The following is a 14,327-nucleotide window of genomic DNA, read 5'->3' as shown; positions in this document are numbered from 1 at the left end:
GATTCAAGGGGGACAGAGGTAAGCAGCGGGGTCCCGCGGTGGGTCCCCGCTGATCACATGGTCTTAAGTCCCCAGGCAGGGGGCTCCCTGGGGACTGGCTGCAGCGTGGAGCCAGGCGACCAACCTGCGCTTCCACTACCCCCTGGGATAGCGGACCGCAGCAGAGCGGTAGCGCTGCGGCATCCCAGGGGTTAAATGCATGCCAGGGGAGCGCACCTTCCCTGTCTCACAGCCGGCGCCTCCCCCGCTGCACACAGCCCTCTCTGCACTGTGCTGACTGGCCCTGTGTCAGCGCTCCTCCCCCAGGCCAGCCTCCTCTCTGCTCCTCGGCGGCCATCTTCTCCAACGCATGGTGAACGCTGCTGGAAGCACTGGACGGAAGCATCGTGGTCTGGGTCCCCCCGCATACCTCTCCTCCGCTGTGGTCAGGTCTGTGTATGCAGCGCTGTGTCCTACCAGGCCCTGTGTCTGTGTAGTTGAGTGATCAGCGCTGTTAGTGCAGGAATTGATTTTCTTTGCATTGTATGTGACTGTGCTAGCGCTGCCTGTAACTTTTCTTCTCTAAACTGTCAGCTTTATTACTGTCCCTGTTCTTTCTGCTAAGCCCTTGCGGTGCGGTGCTGCAGGGTGGTCTCTCGCCTATTTAATATATAATTGGTGAGAGGGGTCACATACGTGGTGCCATCATGTCTGAAAGTGATTTTCCCCTCCGGCTACAGTGTACCACGTGTAAAGTACCGTTAGCGGAGGGGGAGGGTAGCGCGGAGGGCCTTTGCCGGCAGTGTTTGTCCATGGCGCGGCCTCTTACGGTTACAGCACCGGTACAGGAGCCGCCCTGGGCTTGTTTCGCTCAGGTGCTAACAGATTTGGGCCAGTTAGCGCTGCAGCCCGCGTTTACTCCGATGGGTTTGTCCCAGCAGTCTGTGGTGTCGTCACCCATGCAGGGTTTCCCACGATAATTGGTGGTACCCCACAGTCTCCCTATTTCCCCGCTCCCAGTTTCTCAGGAGCCAGCGTGGGTTAACTCCCTGACGAGTTCTGTACAGCACTTGTCGGATGTATTGCAAGGGGAGTCTGTGATGCGGCCTCATAAACGGCCGGTGGCGTCTCTGTCCGCTCCTTATGAGGATGACGAAGGGACATCTGATGATGGGGAGATTCTGGATCCTTACGATCAGGAACCTCTCCATACTAAGGACACTGATGCTAAGTCCAAAGTATATATTCCTGGACTTATTCGGGCGGTCCGCACAGCCTTGGTGATTGAGGACGAAGTTCCCCCAGCGGCTAAGTCTAAATATGCCTTTTTCAAAGATGTGAAGGGCGATGCCACAGTCTTTCCTCTTTCGGGTCAGTTGGTGGACCATTTAGAGGAGGCGTGGAAACAGCCTGGCAAAAGATACCAGCCGCAGAGACGCCTGGCGGTGGCTTATCCGTTCGCGGATAATTATTTTGCTAAGTGGGAATCCCCTCCACAGGTGGATTCTCACGTGACCCGTCTTGTCCGTAGTGCCACATTGCCGATGCCATCCATGTCCTCCCTTAAGGATGCTACGGACCGCAAGGTGGAAATCTGCCTGAAGTCCGCTTATTCCCTTGCGGGGGGGGGGGCAGCACGGCCAGCTATGGCCATTTGCTGGGTTGCCAGAACGATGGAGCGCTGGGCGGATTCATTAGAGGCTTCTTTTGATTCCGATTGTCCGGCTGAACAGGCGGAGTTGATTGGCAATCTCTGTGATTCGGCCACTTACATCAACGAGGCGGCTCTAGACATTAGTACTCTGGTGTCTAGAATTTCTTCAGCAGCGGTAGCTGCTCGTCGCACCTTGTGGCTGCGATCCTGGAAGGCGGACGCAGATTCCAAGAAGGGTCTGGAAGCCTTGCCGTTTACCGGAGAAGTTCTCTTCGGTCCGGATCTGGATAAGATTGTGGCCACGCTGGCGGGAGCAGCCAAATCGGCTTGTCTCCCGTCGGCCGCTGCTCCTTCTGGTTCTGGACCATCGTCCTTTCGGTCATCTAGGGCCCAGGGCAGGCCCAAACCACAGTCGTTTCCTCGACAGGCTGGTCCTAAGAAATCGGCCAAGCCCCGGAAGCAGGCATGGAGTACCAGACGTCCGGCCCCCAAGCCAGATGACAATCCTGCGGCCTGACGGTCCGGGCCTCCCTTTGGGGGATCCCAGGGTGGGAGGCCGCCTGCTACAGTTCGCCCAGTGTTGGTCGACCACTACGACAGACACTTGGGTTCTGGAGGTGGTTTCCCACGGATACGCCCTCTCCTTCCGGCACAGACCCCCGGCTCGATTCTTCACCACGGGTCTACCATCAGACCGGAACAAGGCTACGGAGCTGCGGAAGGTATTGCACACTATGCTCCAGGCTGGAGTTATAGTGCCTGTTCCATTCTCCCAGAGGGGCCAGGGTTTCTATTCAAATCTATTTTTGGTACAGAAACCCAATGGGTCATATCGTCCGATTCTCAACCTCAAAGCACTCAACAAGTCTTTGCGGGTCCCGAAGTTTCGGATGGAGACCCTACGGTCCATCATTCTGGCGCTGGAACCTGGGGACTACATGGTGTCATTGGACATACAGGACGCTTACCTGCATGTCCCTATTCTTTTGCGCCATCAACAGTTCCTCCGGTTTGCAATTCGCAGCGGCCACTTCCAGTTTCGGGCGTTACCATTTGGCCTGGCGACAGCACCACGTGTTTTCACCAAGGTGATGGCGGTCATGGCGGCTTCTCTGCGGCTGCAGGGAGTCCGCATGTTGCCGTACTTGGACGACCTGTTATTGGTGGCAGGATCTCCAGAGCTCCTGTTACGCCACTTGGACCTGACCATTGCACTGCTGCAACGGCACGGCTGGCTAATCAACTGGCAGAAGTCCACTCTAATCCCGTCTCGGAGGATTCTGCATCTTGGAGCCTTATTGGACTCGGGACAGCAAAGGATCTTCATGACGGAGGACAAGATCTCTGCTTTACAGTCAAGGGTGCGCAGTTGTCTGCACAGCCGCCGGGTGTCCTTACACTCGGCGATGAGGTTACTGGGCTCCATGGTGTCGGTGTTCGACATGGTGGAATACGCCCAGTTTCACTCCAGACCTCTGCAGCACCTGATCCTGTCCAAGTGGAACGGGCTGCCTCAGTCTCTGAAGTCCCAGACGATTGTGCTCACCCCGGAGGTTCGTCTGTCCCTTGCGTGGTGGTTAAAGACGACCCACCTCAACAAGGGACGTCCGTTCTGGGTTCCAAATTGGGTCCTGTTGACAACGGACGCCAGTCTTCGGGGCTGGGGAGCTGTTTCGGGTCCACACTTGTTCCAGGGCAGGTGGACGCCGACAGAAGCGGAGCTTCCAATAAATATCTTGGAACTCCGTGCGGTCTTCAATGCTCTCCAGCAGGCACAGCGGTTTCTCCAGGGTCACCCGGTGCAGGTCCAGTCGGACAACGCTACCACCGTGGCCTACATAAACAGGCAAGGAGGAACTCGCAGTCGGGCGGCTCTCGTAGAGGTCTCTCGGATCCTGGTTTGGGCGGAGCGCAATCTTCCGGCCATATCAGCGGTCTTCATCCCGGGAGTGCTAAATTGGGAGGCGGACTATCTAAGTCGCCAGGCCGTTCATCCGGGGGAATGGTCCCTGCACCCCGACGTTTTTCAACTACTGGTGGACAGGTGGGGTCTTCCAGAGATCGACCTCATGGCGTCCCGGCACAACAACAAGTTGCCGGTGTACGGGTCTCGCACAAGAGACGAAGGGGCGTCTCTGGTGGATGCTCTGTCCATCCGGTGGACGTTCCGGTTCGCATACCTGTTCCCTCCGGTCTCCCTTCTTCCACGGGTAATCCGGAAATTCAAACAAGAAGGAGGGACGCTCCTGTTGATAGCTCCCGCGTGGCCCAGACGGCACTGGTTCTCAGACCTTCAGGGTCTGTCCGTGGACAGTCCTCTGCGGTTGCCGTTACGACCGGACCTTCTGTCTCAGGGTCCTTGCCTTCACCCGGACCTGACTCGGCTGTGTTTGACGGCGTGGCTGTTGAGACGGCCATGCTGAGGTCCCGGGGGTTTTCCAGCTCTGTGGTGCGTACCATGTTACAAGCTCGGAAACCGTCTTCCGCGAGGATATACCATCGCGCGTGGCATACGTTCTTCCAGTGGTGTCGATCGAGAGGTTATGCACCGCGGGAGTTTCGTTTGTCTCGGATTCTCGCCTTCCTGCAAGCGGGACTAGATCATGGGCTTCACCTTGCTTCTTTGAAGGTACAGGTTTCGGCCCTATCTGTCTGGTTTCACCGTAGGATTGCTACAATCCCGGATGTGCGCACCTTTATGGAAGGTGTTCTCCGTATTCAGCCAGCCTTTGTTCCACCTGTGGCGCCTTGGGATTTGGCTGTGGTCCTGAGGGCTCTCCAAGGACCGCCGTTTGAACCACTGGGCTCAGTGGATATTAAATGGCTAACAGCTAAGACTGTTTTCCTTCTGGCCATTGCTTCGGCCAGACGTGTTTCTGAGTTAGGGGCTCTTTCTTGTAGACCCCCTTTCTTGGTTTTTCATGGGAACAGGGCAGTGCTCCGCACTCGGCCCGAGTTTCTTCCCAAAGTTGTTTCCCAGTTTCATGTTAACGAGGAAATAGTTGTTCCGGCCTTTAACTCACCGGGTCTTTCCGTGGGTGAGGCCTCTTTGGATGTTGTGCGGGCCTTAAGGACTTATGTTGACCGCACTTCTTCGTTTAGGAAGTCGGACGCTTTGTTTGTCCTCTATGGCTTCCGTAAAAAGGGTTGGCTTGCTTCAAAGCAATCTTTGGCAGCCTGGATGCGTATGGCTATTTCTGAAGCTTATCTTCATGAAGGCCTACCGGTCCCTCCTTCTCTGAAGGCTCATTCCACTAGGTCTGTGGGTCCTTCGTGGGCAGCTCGACGTGGTGCCTCGGAAGTTCAGATCTGCAAGGCTGCTACGTGGTCCTCTGTCCATACCTTCGTGAGGTATTACAGGTTTGACACCTTCGCCTCTCAGGATGCTTCCTTCGGACGGCGGATTCTCCTTTCTGCACAGGAGCGTCCCCACCCTTAAAAGATACTGCTTTGGGACATCCCCAAGGTATCCTGTGGATACCCTATGGACCCTGAAGTAGAAAATATGATATATGGTAAGAACTTACCCTTGTTATCTCTATTTCTACGAAGTCCATAGGGTTCCACAGGACTCCCGCCCTGTCGCACCTGTGCTGCAGATGGGCTTTGCTCTGGTCACCGGTTTTCCGTCTCCCTCTGGTGAGAATGTGATTCTTGTGTGTGTCCAGATCTTTTTTCTCTCTCTTCCTTCTCCTCCTCCGGCCTATGGCTTGATAACTAACTGAGGTGCCTTGGCTCGGGGGCGGGGTATAGGAGGGGGACCCTAGTGCATCCTGGGAGGCTGAAAAGCTTAACTCTATGGTGCCCAGCGACTGACGTCACACCTATACCCCAAGGTATCCTGTGGAACCCTATGGACTTCGTAGAAATAGAGATAACAAGGGTAAGTTCTTACCATATCTCATATTTTTACGCTATGATTGGCGAGAAGACCCGGCAGCCGGACTGCTGCTAATTAACACTTCCTGATATATGCCCATGTGTACCAGGAGTTACACACGAGACCGTGACCAAGCCTGTGGGGTGAAATGTGCATTGGTCCATGGGGAACGCGGTCCTGTGCACACTGGGTCCCCATTGACAGAACAGCTCTTCTCCAGCAAATATTCTGGGTGCTGGTAGACACTGATCACTCTGTCTTTTCACTATCACTCCTTAGAGGTAGTGATGTTAATCCTCACCAAGGGAATCAATCCCCCATACCTCAATGTAGGAGCCATAAATGTATCCCTCCTAGTACTCCATTTGGGTATCTTTTTCTGAGCATTTACTGTCTATGACACATGCTCAGTCAGGTTCACAGTGGATGAGAACAAAGGAGATTTCTTTTCTTTTCCCCCCACATATAAACTGTTGATTATAGGGAGTAAACCTGCAGGATGTGCTTTGCCAATGATGGTCAAATTGATTGCTAATTGGAGAATTAATAGCCTGTTATTTGAAGTGAGTAGAAATTTTCCCACTTCTAATCACTGTCAGATTAGACATAATAAATGTTATGAAGTGAATAGGAATCTTCCCACTTCTAATACGTGTCAGACTAGACAAAATAATCCCCTCACCCGTATCCAAGGTTACTTTATTCTAGTATACAGAAAATATGTTTCAATAGTCAATCACATACAATATTTACTCTCTGGTTTTATTTCTGTACTCTCATCAGCCTCGTATCTTGAGACTGACAGCAGATGCAGGGAAATCTTTCCCATCATACATATTAAGATAAGGGACTCTCATCCATTATTCTATGCCGACAGGCAAGATAATTGACAGTAGATCTCTGTCTCAGTCGAATGTGTATGCTTTTCACAACTTACTATACACAATTCTCATAATAGAAAGAAGCAATGTGTCAAAATGTACTACAGGTTGAGTCTCCCATATCCAAATATTCCGAAATACGGAATATTCCGAAATACGGAATATTTTTGGCGTGACTGAGATAATGAAACCTTTGATTTTTGATGGTCCAGTGTACACAATTCATGTCTAAGGCAAAAATTATTATAAAGATTATATAAAATTACCTTCAGGCTGTGTGTATAAGGTGTATATGAAACATAACTGAATTTTATGTATGTACACAAACTTTGTTTGAGTCACAAAATTATTGAAAATATTGTATAAAATTACCTGCAGGCTGTGTGTATAAGGTGTATTTAACACATAAATGCATTCTGTGTGTATATTAGGGTCCCATTCCCAAGATATTTCATTATGATATGCAAATATTCCAAAATACGGAATATTCCGTTATCCAAAATACCCCTAGTCCCAAGCATTTTGAATATCGGAGACTCAACCTGTATATAATTTAATGTGTACTTTGATGTATATACGAACTAAAGTGTGTAAGCCTTATTACTCATGTTAAACTACCACCGTGCAGTCTATAAACCACAGCTGTGGAATTCACATCAGGTTTTTTTTTGTGAGAGAAATAGCAACGGACATTATACTATTTGATACAAATTTGTATATGATTAATAAAGGACCTAGGCAATACCAGGATCTTTACATAATTTAATATACTTTTATCTTGTTTGTCTCATTTCTTTTTTTGTAATGGTGATCTGTTTATTAAAGAATGTAGTAAAAGTTGTTTTAAAATTAATAAATTTTTGATTGCCCACAAACAAGTCTTCTTTTTTTTCCTGTTTCTCATAAATTAAATTCGCTGTAAGAACAGCTCACAGGACCAGTGACGTCACTCCCCGCGGTGACAACCAGTGTGGGGAGAGATGCCATGTGCGTGGCGCTGCCGACAAAAAGGGGCGTGGCCTCTTGGGCAAAGGGGTGTGGCCTCGCAACCTAAATCCTGTCCCCAGCCCGTGGTTATCATCACTGGGGTGGTGGGGGGTGCCGGAGGTGCAGAGTGCTGGCTCCCTCACTGTGACAGGAGCAGAGTGCTGCACTTAATGCTACAGTGCAGCACCCGTCATCTGTCACTGAGGGGAAGCCAGCACCTTGGTGTCACCCCTCGGCGGGTGACACCAGGGTGCGGCCCACAACCCCCGCACCTCCCTTGTGACGCCACTGCACAGAGCCGCTCGCACGATGTGTATGCAAATTGGTAAGGCATTGCTCCGCACAGCAATGCATTAGCACGCCCAGTATTTCTTAGAGAGCGATCACATAGTGCATGCAGACACCCAAGGAATGCGCTTGTGCACTGCGATACATACACACTGCATACCATCAGCAGCAGAGAGAGTATGCATCTTAGCGAGCGGGTCTGAATGAGCTCCAAAACTCGCAAATAACTGGATTGACCCCAATGTCTTTGGGTCTCATCCTGTACCTCTGCAAAGTAGCAAATGTCTTGCACTCCAAGTAATGAAATAACTTTACAAACACAAACTTTCCATGTGCAATAAATAGCTGTTGATGTCTCTTCACTATTATACATTTTAAATAAGGCTAAAATGAGCAGTATTATAAGTCAGTACAAGCTGAAGTTTGTTTCGATGAGAGGTGTTAATAGTGAAATTATAGATAATAGGACATTTACACTTATAATGTATGATTGCTGAAGCACACTCAAAGTGAGGTACAGTTGGCGGAATTTACCTAGGGGCTTGCAGCCCCCCCAGTAAAATCCACCACTTCAGTGAGCCAGTTGCAGTCCGTGACTACAGTACACTGGCAACTCTGTGGCTTCCCACTGGATGTGCTACCCAGGGCCGGCCCTAGCCCAAATTTTTTGGTAAGCAAGTATATTTTTTGGCGCCCCCCTATGCAGTGCCCCTTTTGCAGTGCCACCGGTAGTGGTCCCCGATGTGCAGTGCCCCTTGTGCCCCCAGTAGTATTCCCCTTATATAGTGCCCCCAATAGTAGTCCCCCTATGCAGTGCCCCCAGTAGTGGTACCCCCTATGCAGTGCCCCTTTTACAGTGCCCCCGGTAGTGGTCCCCCCTGTGCAGTGCCCCTTGTGCCCCCAGTAGTATTCCCCTTATATAGTGCCCCCAATAGTAGTCCCCCTATGCAGTGCCCCCAGTAGTGGTACCCCCTATGCAGTGCCCCTTTTACAGTGCCCCCGGTAGTGGTCCCCCCTGTGCAGTGCCCCTTGTGCCCCCAGTAGTATTCCCCTTATATATAGTGCCCCCAGTAGTAGTCCCCCTATGCAGTGCCCCCAGTAGTGGTACCCCCTATACAGTGCCCCTGGTAGTGGTCCCCCCTGTGCAGTGCCCCTTGTGCCGCCAGTAGTAGTCCCCTTATATAGTGCCCCAGTAGTACTCCCCCCCCCCCCCTATGCAGTGCCCCCAGTAGTGGTACCCCCTATGCAGTGCCATTTATATAGTGCCCCCAGTAGTGGTCCCGCCCCTTGTAGTGCCCCCAGTAATAATCCCCCCTTGTAATGCTCCCAGTAGTAATCCCCCCCCTTGTAGTGCCCCCATTAGTATTTCCCCCCCTTGTAGTGCCCCCAGTAGTAATCCCCCCTTGTAGTGCCCCCAGTAGTAGCCCCCCCTTGTAGTGCTCCCAGTAGTAGCCCCCCCTTGTAGTGCCCCCAGTAGTACCTCCCCTTGTAGTGCCCCCAGTAGTAGTCCCCCCCCTTGTAGTGCCCCCAGTAGTAATCCCCCCTTGTAGTGCCCCCAGTAGTATTTCCCCCCCCTTGTAGTGTCCCCATTAGTATTTCCCCCCCCTTGTAGTGCCCCCAGTAGTAATCCCCCCCTTGTAGTGCCCCCAGTAGTAATCTCCCATTGTAGTGCTCCCAGTAATAGCCCCCCTTGTTGTGCCCCCAGTAGTAGCCCCCCCTGTAGTGTCCCCCAGTAGTAGTGTTTTCACTAGTAGTCACCACCTTGTAGTGCCCCCAGTAGTAATCCCCCCTTGTAGTGCCCCCAGTAGTAATCCCCCCTTGTAGTGACCCCAGTAGTATTTCCCCCCCTTGTAGTGCCCCAGTAGTATTTCCCTCCCCCCTTGTAGTGCCCCCAGTAGTATTCCCCATGTAGTGCTCCCAGTAGTATTACCCCCTGTAGTTTCCCCAGTAGTATTCCCCCCCCTAGTAATCCCCCCCTTGTAGTGCTCCCAGTAGTATTACCCCCTGTAGTGTCCCCAGTAGTATTCCCCCCCTTGGAGTGCCCCCAGTAGTATTCCACCTTCCCCCGCCCCCCGCAGTAGAGACGTAATAAAAATAAAAAAAAAACACTTACCTGAAACCCGCTCCTACTCCTGGTCCCGCCGCCGATATCAGCTCCTCCGTCCGCCGCTTTGTATTATGGGAGTGATGTCACATCATGATATCACTCCCATTACCCACTGCGGGAGCCCAGGGCCGGATTAACAATGGGCCGGATGGAGCTGCAGCTCCAGGCCTCCCATCAGAATAGGCCCACAGCAACTGCTGTGTTATTCTGCTGCTGTACACAGGAAAAAAAATTTCCTGCTGCAGCAGCCTGTCACTGTCAGGCGACGTCTTAGGCCACGCCCCCCGGGCGCAAGCCGCGACCCCTTTCCCCGCTCCCAGCCGCGGCACCGACAGATAAAAAAACTGCTGGGGACATAAATTCAATAAACATGGCGGCGAGCACTGCACACGCAGTGACCCGGCGCCTCCTCTGTGTCACCACGTAATGTCAGGACGTGTGACATCACCAAGGTGCCACCCAGCCATCGGCGCGCCGCCCTGAAGGAAGCAGCAGCAGCACAGGAGTCCTAGGAAGCCCCATGAAGTTGTTCTGTGCACGGAATGGTGACTGAGCCTCTCGAGGTAAGGTGTCAGTCTTGCTTATTGCCAACCTGGCTCCTGCTGCTGAAATATTAGGTATAATGCACTTGCATTGCAGGCTGACGTGTGTGTGTGCATATATTAAAAATCTAGAGAAAGCATTTTCTTATATATATTTGTGCTTAAATATACAAGTGTGTATGTATGCATGTGTATGTGTGTGTGTATATATATATATATATATGTTCCAAGTGTACCAGGTAATAAAGCGACTGACGTATAAACAATATAGTGATATAGATGTGTGATAGTGTTTACAAAATGATAAATATTACACGTGTTTATAAAAATATATAACACATTTTAATATTAAAAGGTAACAGGCATATATTGAGTCTATTTAAGTGAACGCAGCAAGTGCAATTGTTGAATATAAACAAAGTGCAAAAGTGCTAGTAAATAAATAAATAAATAGGCCTTATATAAAATTCATACATTCACATATAGAAGATGATAAATATATAAAAACAAGAGGAATATACAAGGTCAAAAACATGGAGGAAGCAATACACATCAACAGTTTAAAAAATATTAATTCTTAAAACTGTTAAAAAATGTAAACCAAATAAATAAATAGTCCAAGAAGTTGCTATTAAAGGTATATCTGTATCAATTCATTCAGGCAAATATATATATATATATATATATATATTTTCTATTCAGTAATCAATAATATAACAGGTGGTGTATGCCTCATACAAGCAAAGGGGGGATGGAGATGTATGTTGTCAAAAGTAGGCGGTAGCTATGCCCTCTCCATGGTGCTATCCATACCCTTTGTCACGGACCACACTACCTGTGCAGACCACAACCCCATAGCGGGATGCCGACGCTTACATTCCAGCACCAGCATCTCAACCGCCGGGATGCCAAAGGTAAGTAGCGCTTTAGGTTTAGGGGTTAGGGTAAGGCACTATTGGGGGGTTAGGGTTAGGCACTAAGGGAGGGTTAGGTTTAGGGTGTGATTATGGGGAGGTTAGGTACAGGCACTAGGGGGGGAGTTTAGGGTTAGGCACCAAAGAGAGAGGGTTAGGGTAGGGAGAGGAGGAGGGTTAGCATAACGACCAACAAGTGTCGGTATGTTAACCCTGTCTGGATCCCAGCATCAGAATTCTGACCGACAGGATCCCGACTGTCGTTATTTCATACTGATCTCCTCCATAGCGTTGGCCCCCACATTACTAGTCACACCCCCGCCGAGCTGGTAACACCTCCTGTGGCAGCACACAATAGGCCCTTCTTAAATGTCAGCTCCAGGCCCATGTAGACCTTAATCTGGTACTGCGGGAGCCGGAAGATGTCCGGCTCTGGCAGTGGGAGCAGCAGTCGATGAGAGTCTGTCTGACTCTCATCAGCTGCTAAAGCAAACACACAGCTGCCGGCACCGGTTGCTGTGTGTTTGTGCTGTGTAGCGCTGACCGAACTCCGTCCGGTCAGCGCTACACACGCGGTGCAGCTGTGTCACAGAGACACAGTCGGCCCGCGGCCCGCATGTTATGCAGCTGAGGCGCCCTTCACTATGTGGTGCATTACGCAGCTGCGTACCATGCGTAACGGGAGAACCGGCCCTTGTGCTACCTGCCAGTCACACACAGGACAGGCAGCCCCAGGAGGAGGTGTTTTCTCCCCCTGGGACTGCCAGTCTGGGCTGCGAGTAGGGCTGCCTTTCGGGCAGCCCTACTTGGCTTCTAGGGTCTGCAAACGATGCAGTCCCTAGAAACCGGTGTTATGTGCATGCACTGTGCCACCACCGACACTGCGCAGGCACCAATCCTGACGCCTGCCAGATCCATTGCACAGGCGCTGGGACCCTGCTGGCCCAACAGTGGCAGCCCCCCTCATGCAAGAGGTTAATAGCCACTGCTGATACTAACTATAAGTTATTGTTGTAATGAAATATAACAACTAATAGGAATAACATACTATTACTATAAATAGATGTAAATAGGGGAAATAAGAGAGAGCCCTCTCTTTACTTACTCTATATTTTATTTCAATAACATTAATTCTGTTGAGTTTCCATAATACAAAGCGGATGTAGGAACGGATCAGGCTTCTATTTTTTTATCACTGTTGATTTAAGTACATTTAATCCCACTCTAGCGCACACTCATGATTACAAAAAGACAGCTCTCCCTCTATCACAATAAAAAAAGCAAAGGCATAACAGTTCATACACAGCAGTGGGGGAACAATCCCAGGATTAAGGAGTCTTACATGCAATTTTTATTTTATTTATTTATTTATTTTAGCTTTGTTGCTACATGGAGCAGTGAGACTCTATAGAAAGGAAAGAACTAAAGGATTGTCTGCATGGAATGGTGAGCTGCAGCTGCCCCCAGATTTACAGTTTACCTGTCCTAGGTAGAAGTATCTCATCAGCAGTATAAAGAAAAAGGAACATACAGGCCTTTACGCTCTTTAACCCCCTCCTCTGCTGAAGGGGCCTGCAACACCTTTGCTTGCAATGCGTTGCTGGCCCCTTCAGAACTCTGCAAGGGTTAAGCTGAATCTAAGGGATCTAGTTACCTTTCCATGACCAGCGTAAAGCTGTAAGGGAGGACCAAACCTTGGTAAAACACAACCACAGTTTCTCTGATGACAGTGACATAGTGTTAGGCTGGTAGCAAGGCACAATGCTGGCAGCGCGTACCGGGGCTGTGGGGGGCAAAATTGTGGATGACAGTGCCAAGTTAAGGAAGTACTCTGTGGTTTCTCTGGGGAACAAGGCTCCAAAAAGTGTGGCAGAGAATGGAAAGGGCAAGCGGCACAGTGCAGCAGGACAGGTGCAGCCCAGGACTGGGAAGAGCACTCTTTTGTATGAGCTGGAGATGAATTGGTACCTTAGAGTCTGCGAATTATCCTATGAGCACACTATTGCCGGCAGGACTGGGATGCCCTACAGGTAAGTAGAAATAACCAAACATTTCTGAGTGAAAAGTAGTTAAGTCATTTGCTGTTTGCCTCTAAATGAAATTGTTTAATGCTGTGCATTTTAACAAGTAATTTCCATATAAACTACTAAAATAAAAATGTATATCATCATAGAGACGTTACGTACATCTAATTATATGAATGGTCATTTCCTATTTGACCCTGCATGATAGCATTCAGTGCTGAACACCTACTGTTGTTTTGGTGTTTATTTTACTTTTAAATGTATTATAAAAAGTAGAGTGTTGTAGCATTTTGGTGAGTACTGTAGAGTGCTGTAGTTTTATAGGTGAGCACTGTTTCTCAGGCACAGATAATAGAAGATGTTTTTTTATATTTCCCATCTGGAGCACATGTATATTCATTTCTGACTGATACATTTTAAAAGAGCCGCAGTGCTAATCATTTCTCTTGTGAGGAGACCTGGAAAACGTGCACTGTTAGTAACTGGCGAAGTCAAGATTTTACAAATACTACTGTAGAGTGCTATAGTAGCTTAGTGACTACTGTAGAGTGCTGTAGTATTTAATGAGTACTCTAGAGCCCTTTAGTGGCTTGTTGTGCACTCTAGAGTGCTGTTGTATTTTGGTGATACTAGTGCTAGTTTTGGTCACTTCAATTACTAGCACTAAACATTTTCTTTGTACTATAGGTGAATAATTAAAAATCTAATCCTATTATATAATTTCACATTATTGTGGGAATGAGAGAACATTCTCAATATATTCTGTAGACACTTAACAAAAATGTTTTCACAATACTGATACTAATTCCTTAAGCTGGGTACACACGGAAAGATATTCTGTCCAACCATCCAACTAGTTGATTGGTTGGAATGAAAATCTGTTAACGTATGGGAGTAAATGATGATCAGCAATTTGCTCCTAAATGCAAGAAAACAGATGAAAATGGTCGTCAGACAAGTTTGTTAAATGTTAGATCTAAACAATTTGTTCAAACAAGAGTTTTTGTCCATTTTCTGGCGTTTGGGAGCAAATTGCTGATTGTCATTTGCTTTTATATCTTACCAGATTTT

At 49.2% G+C, this 14,327-nt stretch overlaps 1 protein-coding gene across 2 annotated transcripts in view; it reads left to right on the top strand.

The window, feature by feature from the left end:
* The window catches only part of KCNAB1 (potassium voltage-gated channel subfamily A regulatory beta subunit 1), a 516,750-nt gene that overhangs the window by 33,808 nt on the left and 468,615 nt on the right, over nt 1-14,327 (top strand). The window contains exon 1 of one of the 2 annotated variants that reach the window (XM_088447678.1): nt 12,903-13,262. The exons of the other annotated variant lie outside the window; for it this stretch is intronic. Coding sequence (XP_088303804.1) covers nt 12,994-13,262 — 269 coding nt within the window. The 5' untranslated portion in view covers nt 12,903-12,993. Of the gene's footprint in view, nt 1-12,902; nt 13,263-14,327 lie in introns of those variants that run through there. 2 annotated transcript variants of the gene reach the window in all.

The sequence above is a fragment of the Taudactylus pleione genome, unplaced genomic scaffold, assembly GCF_031769625.1.
Source record: "Taudactylus pleione unplaced genomic scaffold, aTauple2 ptg000436l, whole genome shotgun sequence".
NCBI classification, from domain to species: domain Eukaryota; kingdom Metazoa; phylum Chordata; class Amphibia; order Anura; family Myobatrachidae; genus Taudactylus; species Taudactylus pleione.
This window is presented reverse-complemented; position numbering and strand designations above follow the sequence as displayed.